Raw genomic sequence first — 13,690 nt, 5'->3', positions numbered from 1 at the left:
CTTACTATGTTATAGGCTTATCCAAAAATAATATATCAAATGGAAAAAATATAGCTCTTTTGCAAGAAGTCATGAAAAAACATATTGAAAAATATAGCCTCTTCAATGGGGAACAGTTTTAAAAACAAAACAAAGGCAAGGGACAGATAAAATGTAACTGATTATTGTTAATGTTAGTCCTGCATATGAAAACAGACAGCGCTATGTGGGCAGGGAGTCAAAGCATATAAATTGTATGAAGTGGACGGATTATTTGATCTAAATCATGCATTTCTACAAATTGTGCATTCAGCCAAAATGCATTATCTGAAATACAGTCTATTCACATTGAGCCATTGTGATATTTTCAAGAGAGGTAAAATACTGCGTCTATATGGACGTTTTGTCTTGTTTTAAACTAATGAATATGCAAATGAATAAAGACAGAGGATATTGGGAGCTTTTATGCAGGCCTACAAATGATACCATTTATAGGCCCGAATCTTAACGTCTATTAAAAGAACATGCTGCTTTTGCAAATGATAAGTAATTAATGTGATTTCACAACGGGCACATTTACATTCACGCAATAGCCCAGATTCAATATATGATTTAGAGCAGATCCTTTCTCTCTCTCTTCGCTCACAAGCGTGCGCGCACACACGTGACACACACACAGACACACACACGCGCGCGCGCGCGCACGCACCAGTGGCACCACGCACGCACACACGTAGCTCCCCATCCCCCTCTATTGAGACGGGATACCAAAGCTACTTGTTAAATCTAATGCATGCGCTGTCAACCCATTCGCGCCCCGTCACGTCCCCGCTCAATATAGAAACCGGATTTTCTGGTATTACGCGTACCTCTATTAGCGACAACTCCCGGCCGCTCCCACCGACAGACCCCCGGTCTGCGGTGCGGACTAGCCTATACGGTATAGGCAGTGGTTCTCAAACTTTTTCATGTCAAGGACCCCGACATTAATATAGGTCTATATATTTAGCCACCTACCCCCATCAAAAATATTTTGTTCCTGGAATGTGTGATTTCTGTTGTTCCTGGAATATGTGATTTCTGTTGTTAATATCGTTCAAAATTTGTTTTGAAAATAGCAAATCTACAAGCTGTTCACACCACAATCCAAATCACAATGGGTGAGCTATAGCTGCTACTTTCAACTATAGGGTTAAACTGATGTTAATATACCATATCTTAACTGGAGACCTGCATGGAATCACAAGGACCCATGGGGGTCCCCGGACCCCACTTTGAGAACCACTGGCACTGAGTGTACGTGAGTGCTATCAGCTATGGTCCGAGTCCGTCCAACGATCTGTCCATGCCCAGCATGCTTGGATCAGGTCTCACCGTCAGCTCAGTGAGCATATAACATTATCCATAACCTAAAATTCTATAAAACAGACTACGTTGAAAGATTCATTTTTATCTTATAATATTAATTATAAGCACTAGAATTACCCTGTTTTAATTAATTCAATCAAAGGGCAATGATTGGTAATTTGCTAATTGATCAAAAAACATATAAATCCCTGACAAGATTATGTCACTATAAAAGCCATAATAATCCCTTTGATTATAAAGGCCAATAATCCTAGTTGTTTCTAAATTATGGCTAAAATTATATAACTAAATGCATATACTGTGTTTACTATATGTCGTTAATCTAAAGTGCGCGAAAGACGCCACGTTCCTTTTTGGCTAAATAATACTTCACTTTTAGACTACAAGACGACAATGATATCAGACAACCAGCAACGGTGCAGCCATAATACAAACAGTTCTTTAAATGAACTAAAACATAAAACATTTAAGATGTCTAAGCCTTAAATACCTAATTAAAAAAAGTACCACGTAGTCGATGTCTGCATGCATGCAGGACTGTTGCCAATACAATAGTTCGTCCCAAAGTGCTTCAAGCATTCCCAAGTTTTGCAATATGGAGAACATATGCTTCAGACAAAAGGCAGGACACCAGTGCATTTGAAATCATAACAACAGAACTCCTATTTACTACAAAAGAGCTGTGTCGGCTACTAACCTGAGTGCGGACCCATGGAGAGGTGAGATGAATAGTACTTTCCCGGCTGGAAGTGAGCGGGGTGCTGCACGGAGCCGTGGCCGCCCGGAGCCATCCGCGAAGCGGCGCTGTGAACCAACGCGCTCCGCTCCGTCAAGAGGTGGTGCGGTGGAGCGAAATCCCGGCTTTCCATTCTGACGAGAACCGATAAATCCCAAATCCAAAGCAGAATCCGGAGGCACCGATCGTCTCAGACTCCCCCGATGCAATAATCCCTTTTATGAACTCCGGGTTCCGCTTGCATTCAGTGGAGTTTTCGCCTTGCCGACAAAAAAGTGAGTCCCCGTCATGTTCTACAAAAGAGAATCCAGAAGACACGTCAGAGCATTGACAACAATGAGCCCTATAACTCTGAAACAACTGAGAAGCCTCGTCTATTCTTATATCACCCTGTTGCCAAACAATGTCTTGCAAAAATACAGCATATTGGATTTTTCTTACTAACGACAGAATAGAAAAGAAAGTATAGGTTACTTAATACACTTGGCTGAGACAAAACAAATGCTGGTAGAACCAACAGTGGCAAAAAAAAAGACTGTGAAGGACGAGTTGGTATAGGCTATACTTTAGACTCAACATGCAGGGACTAATCATAAACACAGCCTGGTGCGAAAGTCCAGCCTATAGAGCATTTAAGACCAATTCATGAAGAGGCAACCAACAATGTATGCACAATGCACAAATAAATGTTCTGCATCTTTAAAAAAAGGGCGAGCAAAAAAAGGCAATTAAAAAACGCAATAGCCTCAGGCTGGACCCCAGTGCACCTAGGATTTGGGATATGTTTCAGGTCCAATAAAGCACGCACACACTGGATAAATGTTTGCCATTTGCTGCGCATGCAAATGTATTTTATTGTCCATTCTGTTTTTACAGAACGTGTAGGCTGTATATAACCATTGTCTCATTTGTAGCCTATACATCGTTCTTGTGTTTTATGGATATTATTTGGGTCGCGATATTCTCATTTACTCCAAATGCTTTTTAAGAAAGAGGCGATGGACGATGAACAGCTATTTCATATCACCAGTGATTCGCCAGTATGGAGTCAGCAGTTCCCCTCGCCTCTTGACAATGGCAAACACTGTGCATGTTTCAACGATACACGCACGCACACACACACACACACACACACACACACACACACACACACACACACACACACACACACACACACACGCACGCACGCACGCACACATCACATATATATATACACTGTAATCACAAGCACAAATCAAATCACCTTTACGCACCAGGGCGAAAGATGGGCAATAAAGGAGGGAATAGACTGGGAAATCAACGACCTTATATAGGCGTTATAGCCCGGTCGTTTACTTAAATAGGACTCCCCATGACGCTCAAATATGGAGAGGTGCATGGTCCCTGCCTTCACCAAACACACCTCAACAGTCAATCTATTAGGCCTTTCAATGCATGGCACGTCCATCCAGCTCTCTCTCTCTCTCTCCTATGCTGATAGCATGCACCTCCCAGGAATCAACGATAAAAGGAACAAAGAAAAATATCAATGCCCTGCCATGCCGAGTGTTGTTTGAAGTATAGTGAAGGCTATAACACATGCCGCAAATATTCCGAGGAATATGCAAGTATAGGCCTATCGTCTACTAAAGGCTCAAACTTTGCATTTTGAACGTGAAAACACACCCATTCCCAAAGTTCAGCAGTTCTGACCCTGCACCCTGTGCGTGCGTGGATCTGTGCATGCGTGTCTGTAGGCCAACGTGTGCGTTGCGTTGTGTTACGTTGTATCATGCGCGCGCGTGTGTCGTTTTGTTTTGACTTTCTGTTGTATATTGTGTTGCGTCATGTGCGTGTCTCCATGAAACATTTTTTTCTTCTAAAATTACAAACACTTCAAAAACAAATGTGGGTCAACATACTACATTTCTGTAATTTAATTTATTCATTAGGCCTATTCACGTTTGATCACAAATAGAGCAAGAAAAAAAGGGGGAAAGAAATGCATTTACAAGCAGGCTGGGAAAGCAAAATGGACGTTGTGTCCCTCCACACGCCAAGGCTGTGAGAAAACAATGGCCTTTCTCTGCAAGACATCAATCATAACCCACTCTCGTCTGACATTTGTCTATACATTTTTAAATTTTCAGTCGTAAACATATGTCCTTGTGTTTACATTCCACGTCAACAGAGGGCCACTCAAGCTACATTTAACCACCTGAATCTGAAGCCCGTGTTATCACAAACAATCGACGTGAAAGGATCGCACGCAGCATCACCGTTTTAGAGACGTGATAATTCAAAATCTGCTGTATGGACGTGGAAGACCTAGACTTCCTTTCCACTTCGTCTTGATCCCCCCCCACCCACACACACACACACACACACACACACCACTGCCCCGAAAGGGTCAAACTATCAGCCCACAGAAATCCCCCTCCTAAAGTAGGCCTATACACCGGCCAGAATGACAGTACATGGATTTAGCACAAAAGCAAGCACTGTGCAAGTCGGCCTACGAAAAGTCCACCACATCCCAATCAGTATAGCCATATATATATAGCTTCAAACTAAAATGTGTATTTTGTCGTGAATAGAAATCTGTTTAAAATGTTAGCATGCACTAGCGGAAAATAAAAACACACATATAGCCTAAATTCCTATTAAAGTAGAATTATATATATATATATATATATATATATATATATATATATATATATATATATATATATATATATACACACACACACACACACACATATACGCATTACGCACACACACACACACACACACACACACACACACACACACACACGTAATAGAACGTAGCGTACGATGAGCCCGGGAGCAGAGGCACGCCATTGCCGTTCACTATTTTGCAGTAAAGTAAAGTCACAAACCATAACTGGGGTACTAAATCAGGATATTCAGAGGCCAGCTAAGCAAGAAAGACAACCCAAGCAGAGCGACAACAACCGGGCGGGACTATGGGTCGATCTGCCCGTTTGCAAACCCCCTCGTGTCGAAGGGGAAGTAAGGAGCACTGCAGTTTGTAATAAACCTCTCTCTCTCTCTCTTTCTATCTCTCCTCTCTCTCAAACGCGAGCTTCGTCTCAAACACACACACACACACACACACACACACACACACACACACACACACACACACACAAACAACACACGCGCGAGCACGCACATTCACACACACACACACACACACACAGTCACACACACACACCCACACACACACGCGCGAGCACCCACCCACACGCACACACAACACACACACGCGCGCACACACACACGCGCGCGCGCCATATATATATATTACACAGACTGAAACAACCGAGAACAAAAAAATAATTATAAATGTAATTCCACAACCACAAAAGTACAAGAATCAATAGGTCTGACAATCCAAAATGCGTGAAATATACTCGAACAGTAATTGGAAATAATTATAGCCTATATATTCCTATATATTAATTTCTATAAAAGGGAGGTCAGATTTAAGTGACATCTATCCATCTATCAGCTACAGCGCAGCCTTCCAGACTGGAGATGCAAAGTATGGAACATTGTAGTGCTTCGTTCCCTAAACATTTCAATAATAAATATAGACTATACGTTAAACTCAACTATCCTCAGAACTTGACTTGCTACATTATAATTTATATTTTATTGACTATAGGAAGATATTGTAGGCTACTTAATAGGCCTATTCTATGGGGCCAGTACAGATAGCATGCAGCTTTAGATATATTTTCTAAAGACACATATATATTCTAATGACAAATAATGTCTTCATATTTTAAAGGAAATATGGCATGGCTATCATCACAGGCAATCAACACTAAATCACAATTTAGTGCAATGGCTATATAATAAAACACATCCAAAACGTACAAAGTTGAATTAGCTACTTACTGGAAAGTTATTCCTTAATTGCATAACAATTAATGATTGAAAAAAGGAGTACAAGTACAAAAAAAAAATACAAAATCAAAACCCCCGACTTAAAAAGACTCGGCATGTGGAAATGATTACATCCTATGCTGCAGATTGTAGTGTGCAGTTGAGGTATGGGAGAGTACGCGCCGTAAGAAGTTCAGGGCTTCTAGTGAATCGAGGCTCGTACGTCCACACAAACTCTCCCCCTCTCCTCGTATCCGCTGCTGCTACTCAACGGCACGAGGAGGGACGGCAGGGGGAACGCGCTCGCCCATTGGTTTGGTGGGGGGGACTACAATGTAGAGCGTGCCCGTGAGGCGCGCCCCACGGTAAACAGAGCACCCCATTGGCCGCGGCTTCTGAGCCAATGGGGGAAGCGGCTGGAATGGCGAAACAAAACGGCGGGCGTTTGATTTGGAGCCCTGCGCGGCCCCGCAGCAGCAGCAGCGCAAATGCGAGGAGACAGTCGAGCGAGCACCAGCTCAGCACTGCTCTCTCGCCATAGAGAAAGCGAATACTGGGCTTTTGATCACTGCGGAGTAAACAGAATATTTTGTGATCCAACTGCAATTTAAGCTGGGAAATAACTAAATGTGGTATGAATATTGCTTTAATATGTTGGCTTTTGCTGGAGCACATTTAAGAACACAATTTAGATTAGTTTGTGGTCTGTGCATGATGAATCATCTTTATTAGTTTTGCTGCACTGTAATTATCATCACTGATGATAATAGTGTAGCAAAACTAATAAAGACTAAAGTGATTGTGTTGACTGTTATTTTTCACACTTAATGTTATGCTTTATCTCTAGTGCAATTTTGAATCAACAGATGACCTGTAATGTGAAACATGACATTATTGAAAATGACAATGTTTGTGTGTGTTTTGGAGATTAGAAATAAATAATACATTTTGAGGAAACTTGTTACACACACGTGCACACATGTACACGCATGTCGCACACACACACACACACACACACACACACACACACTTGGGGTAAAGCTTTCAAATCACTGCATAATTTGAAGGTATGTGTCCTCTGGGTTAGTCTTGCACATGGTTCACTAATTTAGTCAATTAAAAGTGGAAGAATGCAGGCCCGTGTGTTTCATGTCGAAATATATGAGCTATAGGCTAATATTCCCATCCAGTTTGTTTATACATGGAAGTAAAGAGTTAAAACCCCGGGCTTCGGCTTTGTGAAGTCTCTGATTGGTTGGCATGCTGCCAGAGTGCTGTCAATCACAGAGTGTAAACAAGGCTCTGATTGGCTGCTGGCCAGTCCGCACTGGGCTGCCTGAAAAAAGCAATTACTGGCCCTGCGGTTTCAAGGCGGCCCTGGGTTGAACGATGAAAGAAGATAAGGAGGGGCTGTTTCAAGGCGCCCCCGCGGCGAACCCCGTTGGCCCCAGAGCAAAAGGAGAGTCAAGAGTGACTAAATCAAAGGGAATACGTTAAAAAGGGGGAAATTACACGTTGTATTAAATGTAGAGGCTAGATTCGCGGATTAATGCGGCGCTATAACAGCGCTGTAGTAAGAAAATGGAAGAGAACACGGCAACAAGAACCGGAAAATAACTATTACGTTGCAGTAATGGAGTTTCCCCCGCAACTGATCAGACCGAAAAAAACTTTGTCCACAAAGGAGAGAACAGCCATATATCCATATATAAACACAATATACATGTGAGCGCTGACTGACAGTGACATATAGTGGTGTTGATAGACTGCATGGTAGCCTACAAGCAGTAACACAACGTTCCCTCATTTATATTATATTGCATTGGCAAATATTCAATAATTAAGCCAAAGTAAGTGGCCAGTTCCGCTTTTACGCTCAAATGGTAGCCAGTTTATATATATTGTATAAACAATTATCACAATAGCCTAATATTTGTTTTCTGGATTTTACGCATTAAAATAAAGGGAGACAACGATTTGTCAGAATTTAAAGATGTGTAGGCCTATATGCCAACATTCACTGCTCTAAATCAATGTTACAGACCAAAAGATATAAATATCTCCTGAATTTATATATTTTGGCAAATAACCAAAAAAGTAAATAAAAACTTATGGAGACTTTATACGTCATTTCCACCACTTCGAGTTTCTAATCTCCCTCTGTAAACCTGAAAAAATGAAAGAAATCAAATCAATACAAAAAAGAAAGAAGAATCACTCCGTTTGCGGCTGTGACACCTTGGTATTATATCCTTATTTACTGGAGTTGACCAGAGCTCACATCATATGAACGTGCAAGGACACTCATAAAGGAACCATCTGTAGCCTATTTTTCCAATTAATGTCCCTTTACAAAACCAAGACAGTGGTTCTCTCTCCTCTGCAGCCTTTAACAAATCCAATGCAGGACAATGGAGATCAGCAGAAAGGTATAGTCCATGTATGTCTCCCAATATAAATTGCCTGCATGGGGAAGGGGAATGGGTCTTTCATCCCTACAGTGGAATTAATTAATAAATATAATTCAAATCAAATAACGCAGAAGAGGAAAGACTTATCTCGTGCGTAATTAGATAATCGTTGTAGGCCTATACCCCATCCAAATTTACATTGTAGGAGCCTGCATTCCAAACCTCTGCATGCCTGCATGATGCCCCAATGGACTTGAGCCACCACGTGTCCACACTCCACGCGCGCGCGCACACGCGCACGCACACACACACACACACACACACACACACACACACACACACACACACTATTATTAGTAAAAAGCCCAAATCTGGTCATCTATTCCGCGGACAGGCTCCCGCTATTCTTCAAAGTCGATAATGTTCGCCATTTAGCCTTTATGACGTTCTTGAATTATCATTTCTACATTAGGGTCCATAAGTCCATTAAGACGATAAAAATAAACCTTAGACTTAGTAAAGCCACATTAAGGCACGGCCTTACAAGCACAGTTTCGATCAAAAATATAGACAAGCCTTATAGCATAAATGTGTTGAGAGGAAAGTGTAGCCTACACCTATACGTACATAAAAATGAAAATTATTTTTATTCCCACAGAAATCAGTCCCCAGCCTCGTTCGCCAGTTCTAAACCCCAGCGCTGTTGTCTTTAAACTAATGACATAGGGACAATAAAGAATTCTGTTCCGCAGCTCACAAAAGGGGTCCCGCACTTAAAACAGAAATCTGCATTTAATTTATTTAGTGACAAGGAAAAGCCTTTTACGGCTTGATTTTTATTGGTTCTTTTTCACTTAAAAGGTGGGGGTTGGGTTGGGTGCGTTTGTGTGCGTGTGTTTGTTTGCGTGCGCGGGTGGAGAGGATAACACTGCACACAGTCACACTCACTCACGCACACACACACACACACACACACACACACACACACGCACACACGCACACACACACACACACCATCTCTCCCTTGGTCCGTGTGCCAGCGCGAGCTACCCTATACGGTGGGGGCGCGCGGATAATTAATGCGGATTGACTGATTGCTCTTGAAACAGACCGGTCCTGCGCGAGGATTGTCCTCGAGCAATGAAGCGTTCCTGACTGACACTTTCCTCCTTCCCCTCCCCTTCTCTTCCCTTCCACTCTCACACCCAAACTACTAAAGCGGGCCGCTTTGCTTTTTTTCGCCATGTAGCCTATGTAGGAAAGGCCCACTTCGGGGAGAGAGAGAGAGAGAGAGAGAGAGCGAGAGCGCTGCCTGGACTTCTCATTTCCGCTGCGTTTTCACCGTGACCAGCGGACTCCATATATACACGAGAGCAACAGAGAAACAAGCCCGGGCGCTCGAGGCGGTCTCTAGGCTACCGAGCAAAAGGGGAGCGTGCTTGTGGCGTGTGCGCACGTGTCCGCGTGCGGGGCTGATATTCTAAATAAATAAGAAGTGTCACGTAGATACGGGCTTTTGGTGTAGGCCTAATAGCCCCATATAGCTGAATAAACTTATGTCTTTCTGAATAGACACATTTTTCCCAGCACAATTCACAGTCAACGGGAAACACGTCGCCGAAGCCGCATGGTTTTTAAATGAGGTCCAAATGGAGATCCGTCTCCACGGGAGGCCCTCCATAGAGGCCAGCGATTCTGTTCTCACCAAATATTTCTGATATCCCCTTAATGATGAAGAATTCCAAATAGGGCCGTTCACCGGGGAGACGCCCGAACAATCTTAAAGGTAGCTATAGCGTCCCCCCAAGAGAGCACGCAACCTATTAGAACTATAGACTGTGGACTATATGACTACCCGGTCAAATTAGGCTTGGCTAAGCTTTGGACTATACCATATTATAGCTATACGTTGTAATAACGAATAGTTTCCTATGCCTATACTTAAACATATAGTTTGTTTGTGCGTGCACGGAGTCCACTCTGCATGCGCATGCGTCGCCGAATGGAAACCTCCCCAAAGGTGCTATATGAACGTGCATGGACGGTTCTCTAAAATAGCGATGTTATGAATTAGGGGTCACCAAAATAGGTCATATATGGCCAGCCTAGCCCTTTGTCAAAGAACATCAACAAACAAACCGTGCATGACCACTCATGGCGACATCCAAAAGAAGGGCACGGTGAACTAAGAAGTTGAGTGGTCACAAAAACAACGTGACCTTTTCTTCTCTGTGTGTGCACGAGAGATGCTGCTATTTCTGCTCATCGTGATAGATAGACCTCGCAACGGGTCATCATCGAGGTGGTGGACATGAAAAATGCAGCGGAACTGTGGGTCATGGTATTGATGTGCAAAACTACTCCAAAAGGACTTTAATGTAAAGCCCCCCCACCAAAATAAAAACATACACTTCAAATGTCACATTAAGCAGCAGAATAAATAAGCAACAAAATAATATTTTACCAATGGGCTATATCGGTGAATTAAGGGCAATTAAGGGATGGGATATATATAGAAAACGGAGATTAAAGTGTCGTCCTGTGCAGGAGTTGACCACCGTGCAGTCAGGACACAACATGGTTAATGATCCCACATTTGAATCCAAGTTAGCCAGAGCTTCAGCTTGCTATATATGTGCTTCATGGTGTAGCCTATAGTATACGGTAGGCTGTAGTAGCGTATAGCCTAGCCTGTCGGGTGCATGGGATGTCCACAATCCACATGTCTCGTCAAATTTAGCGTCGTTTCTTATAAATCAAGGATCGGGCAAAGGGATGTGGACCTAAACCGAGGCTTGTGTGCAGCAAAAATGTTGATATTATAGACGTAAATAATGGGATTAAATATCGTGTGCCTGACGTGTGACGGGCCATCTCAAGCCAGTGCCGCTTCTGTGTCAACATGTATTCGCTTGAACTTCTCTGAGAATGTAAGCACAAGTGTTGCTTTTCTGTAATTAGGCTTTACTGAGCTATAGGAAGGGAAACAACCCATAAGATTTCTCACTTTATATCGTGCGTCATATAAACCATGACAACAGCTGCAAGCGCGAACACACACACAATCACACACACACACACACACACACACACACACACACACACACACAGAGCCACGCTCACACCCACACAAAAATGGAAATATATATACACACATCATTTCTGCATGCAGCACAAACATTGCACGCATGCACTTATAGCACAAAAATGCACATGCACATGTGATTCCTAAAAACTGTCACAAATACCCTTTTAAAATACTGGCTAAATAAGTTAAACTGCTTCTGAAACTCAAGAAAACACAGAAGTGATAAAGTTGTTTCTTATATAGATAGTCCACTCCAAACACCGAATCCTTAAAATGTCTATGGACCACGGACAGGACAACCTACATGACCTATTGACCGTGATACATGACGTCACGGTAAACAGATTATACAACATCTGGCTGCATAAACTCAGTGAAGAATCTTTATCATGATGGCAATTTTAAAGCTCAAACCTGGTCGTGTTATGCTATTGAATAAGGGATATCATATACATGCAAGCATATCTGGAATGTATTAGTGACTGCAGGTCTGTCACGACCATGCACATCATTTGACTTGTTTCTGCAGAAGCAGAATGTATACCCAATTAATCAAAGCATGGTGTGAATGTTCTATAATACTATACTATTGTATATTTTTTAATTAAATTATATTAAATATTATATCTGATCAAACTTTCCAGGGGCCAAGTAAAACGTACACCTAATTGGTGTAATGTTTGCTTATGTTACCCAACATATCCCAAAATGTAAGCCTTATGGGCTGAGATCACTAGAAGAGATCAGTATGAGAAGATTTATAACACAGGTGTAGGTGTATATCCATAAGAAACTGCAAACATAAAAGATGCGGCAATTGTGCATAAAACAATTTACAAGTGAAACGGTGTTCAAATTCTGCAAACATGCTGCAACAATTAAACAGAGAATCAAAAGTAATTAGCACATATTCAAACGCTCCCTCGAGTAAATAATGTGCCTCATGAGGATCAATAGTTTACAACTAACACAGACCATCTCAGAAAATCGAGTCAGAAATAAGTTATCTTGTTTGCACAGACAAAAACTTTTGTTTTTGTGTATAGCCCGCTGCCCACATGCAGCAGAGTTGGACTATTTTGCTGTTGGCGTGTGTGTTTGTGAGTTTCCGTGTGTCGTAAGCTTTCTTGGTGTCGGTGAAGTGCTATAGCAACTTATTGTCTTGCAATATCAATCTGTGTGTAGCCTATACAGGCTATAGCTGCACACATGCCCAAATGCGTGAAAAAGCTATATAGCTCTCTTAACTGGATAAGAATAACATAACGTTAATCAGCCGTATGCACGTTTCTTGTGTTTGTGTGTGTGTGTGTGTGTGTGTGTGTGTGTGTGTGTGTGTGTGTGTATGTATGTGTGTGTGTGTGTGTGTGTGTGTGTGCGTGCGCGTGTGTGTGTGTGTGTGTGTGTGTGTGTGTGTGTGTGTGTGTGTGCGTGTGTGTGTGTGTGTGTGTGTGTGTGTGTGTGCGTGCGTGTGTGTGTGTGTGTGTTTGTGCGTGTGTGTGTGCGTGCGTGTGTGTGTGTGTGTGTGTACGTACTATGTGTGTGTGTGTGTGTGTGTGTGTGTGTGTGTGTGTGTGTGTGTGTGTGTGTGTGTGTGTGTGTGTGTCGACTAAAATGGCATGGGCATGACCCCAAGAAGCCCTAATTGATAAACATTTCCACTCGAATTGCTCATTGAACAATTAGAGATAACTACCAATCAATTGCAAAATTCACCCATAATCAGTATATAGACTATATTGGACTTCATGACATCTTGCAAAATCACCATCTGCAATAATTCTTATAAGCATATGCTTATTTCATGACAATATAACACATAGGCTATAGACAAAGTAGTGAATTAATATGAGTTGAGATTGTTTAGATCCTATATGCGTTTCATCCCCTCAATAAAAGAATTGCAGCAAGACATTTTGAGGGACAATCTAAATCATGCAGGCTATCAATATTAATTATAGTAAATTTTACATGGGATAGACTTACAGTAACCTATATATATATATAGTGATACTATATAGTAACCCAATTAGCCTACAAAGTTGATTGGATATTTGGACAAAACTATAGGCTATAAGTCAAATATAGCTATAGCCTATTTACGGAAACTAGCATGTTGTGAGATTGCCTCAAAAGTAGCATAACCTAAAGTGAATGGGGTGATTAGTAAACTAACCTAATAGGTGGTCAAAATGTCAAATGTTTCAGTGTGTA

The 13,690-nt window shown here is 41.9% G+C and overlaps 1 protein-coding gene across 1 annotated transcript in view; it reads right to left on the bottom strand.

Moving 5' to 3' along the window:
• LOC308333184 (BAH and coiled-coil domain-containing protein 1-like) overlaps nucleotides 1-6,179 on the bottom strand; it is an 86,829-nt gene extending 80,650 nt beyond the window's left edge. Inside the window, 2 exon segments of the mRNA XM_080789386.1 lie at nucleotides 2,045-2,376; nucleotides 5,990-6,179. Of these exon segments, the coding sequence (XP_080645512.1) occupies nucleotides 2,045-2,216 (172 nt within the window). The 5' untranslated portion in view covers nucleotides 2,217-2,376; nucleotides 5,990-6,179.
• Nucleotides 6,180-13,690: the final 7,511 nt, after the last annotated feature.

Source organism: Protomyctophum bolini (genome assembly GCF_963924005.1).
Source record: "Protomyctophum bolini genome assembly, chromosome: 18".
NCBI classification, from domain to species: Eukaryota; Metazoa; Chordata; class Actinopteri; order Myctophiformes; family Myctophidae; genus Protomyctophum; species Protomyctophum bolini.
This window is presented reverse-complemented; position numbering and strand designations above follow the sequence as displayed.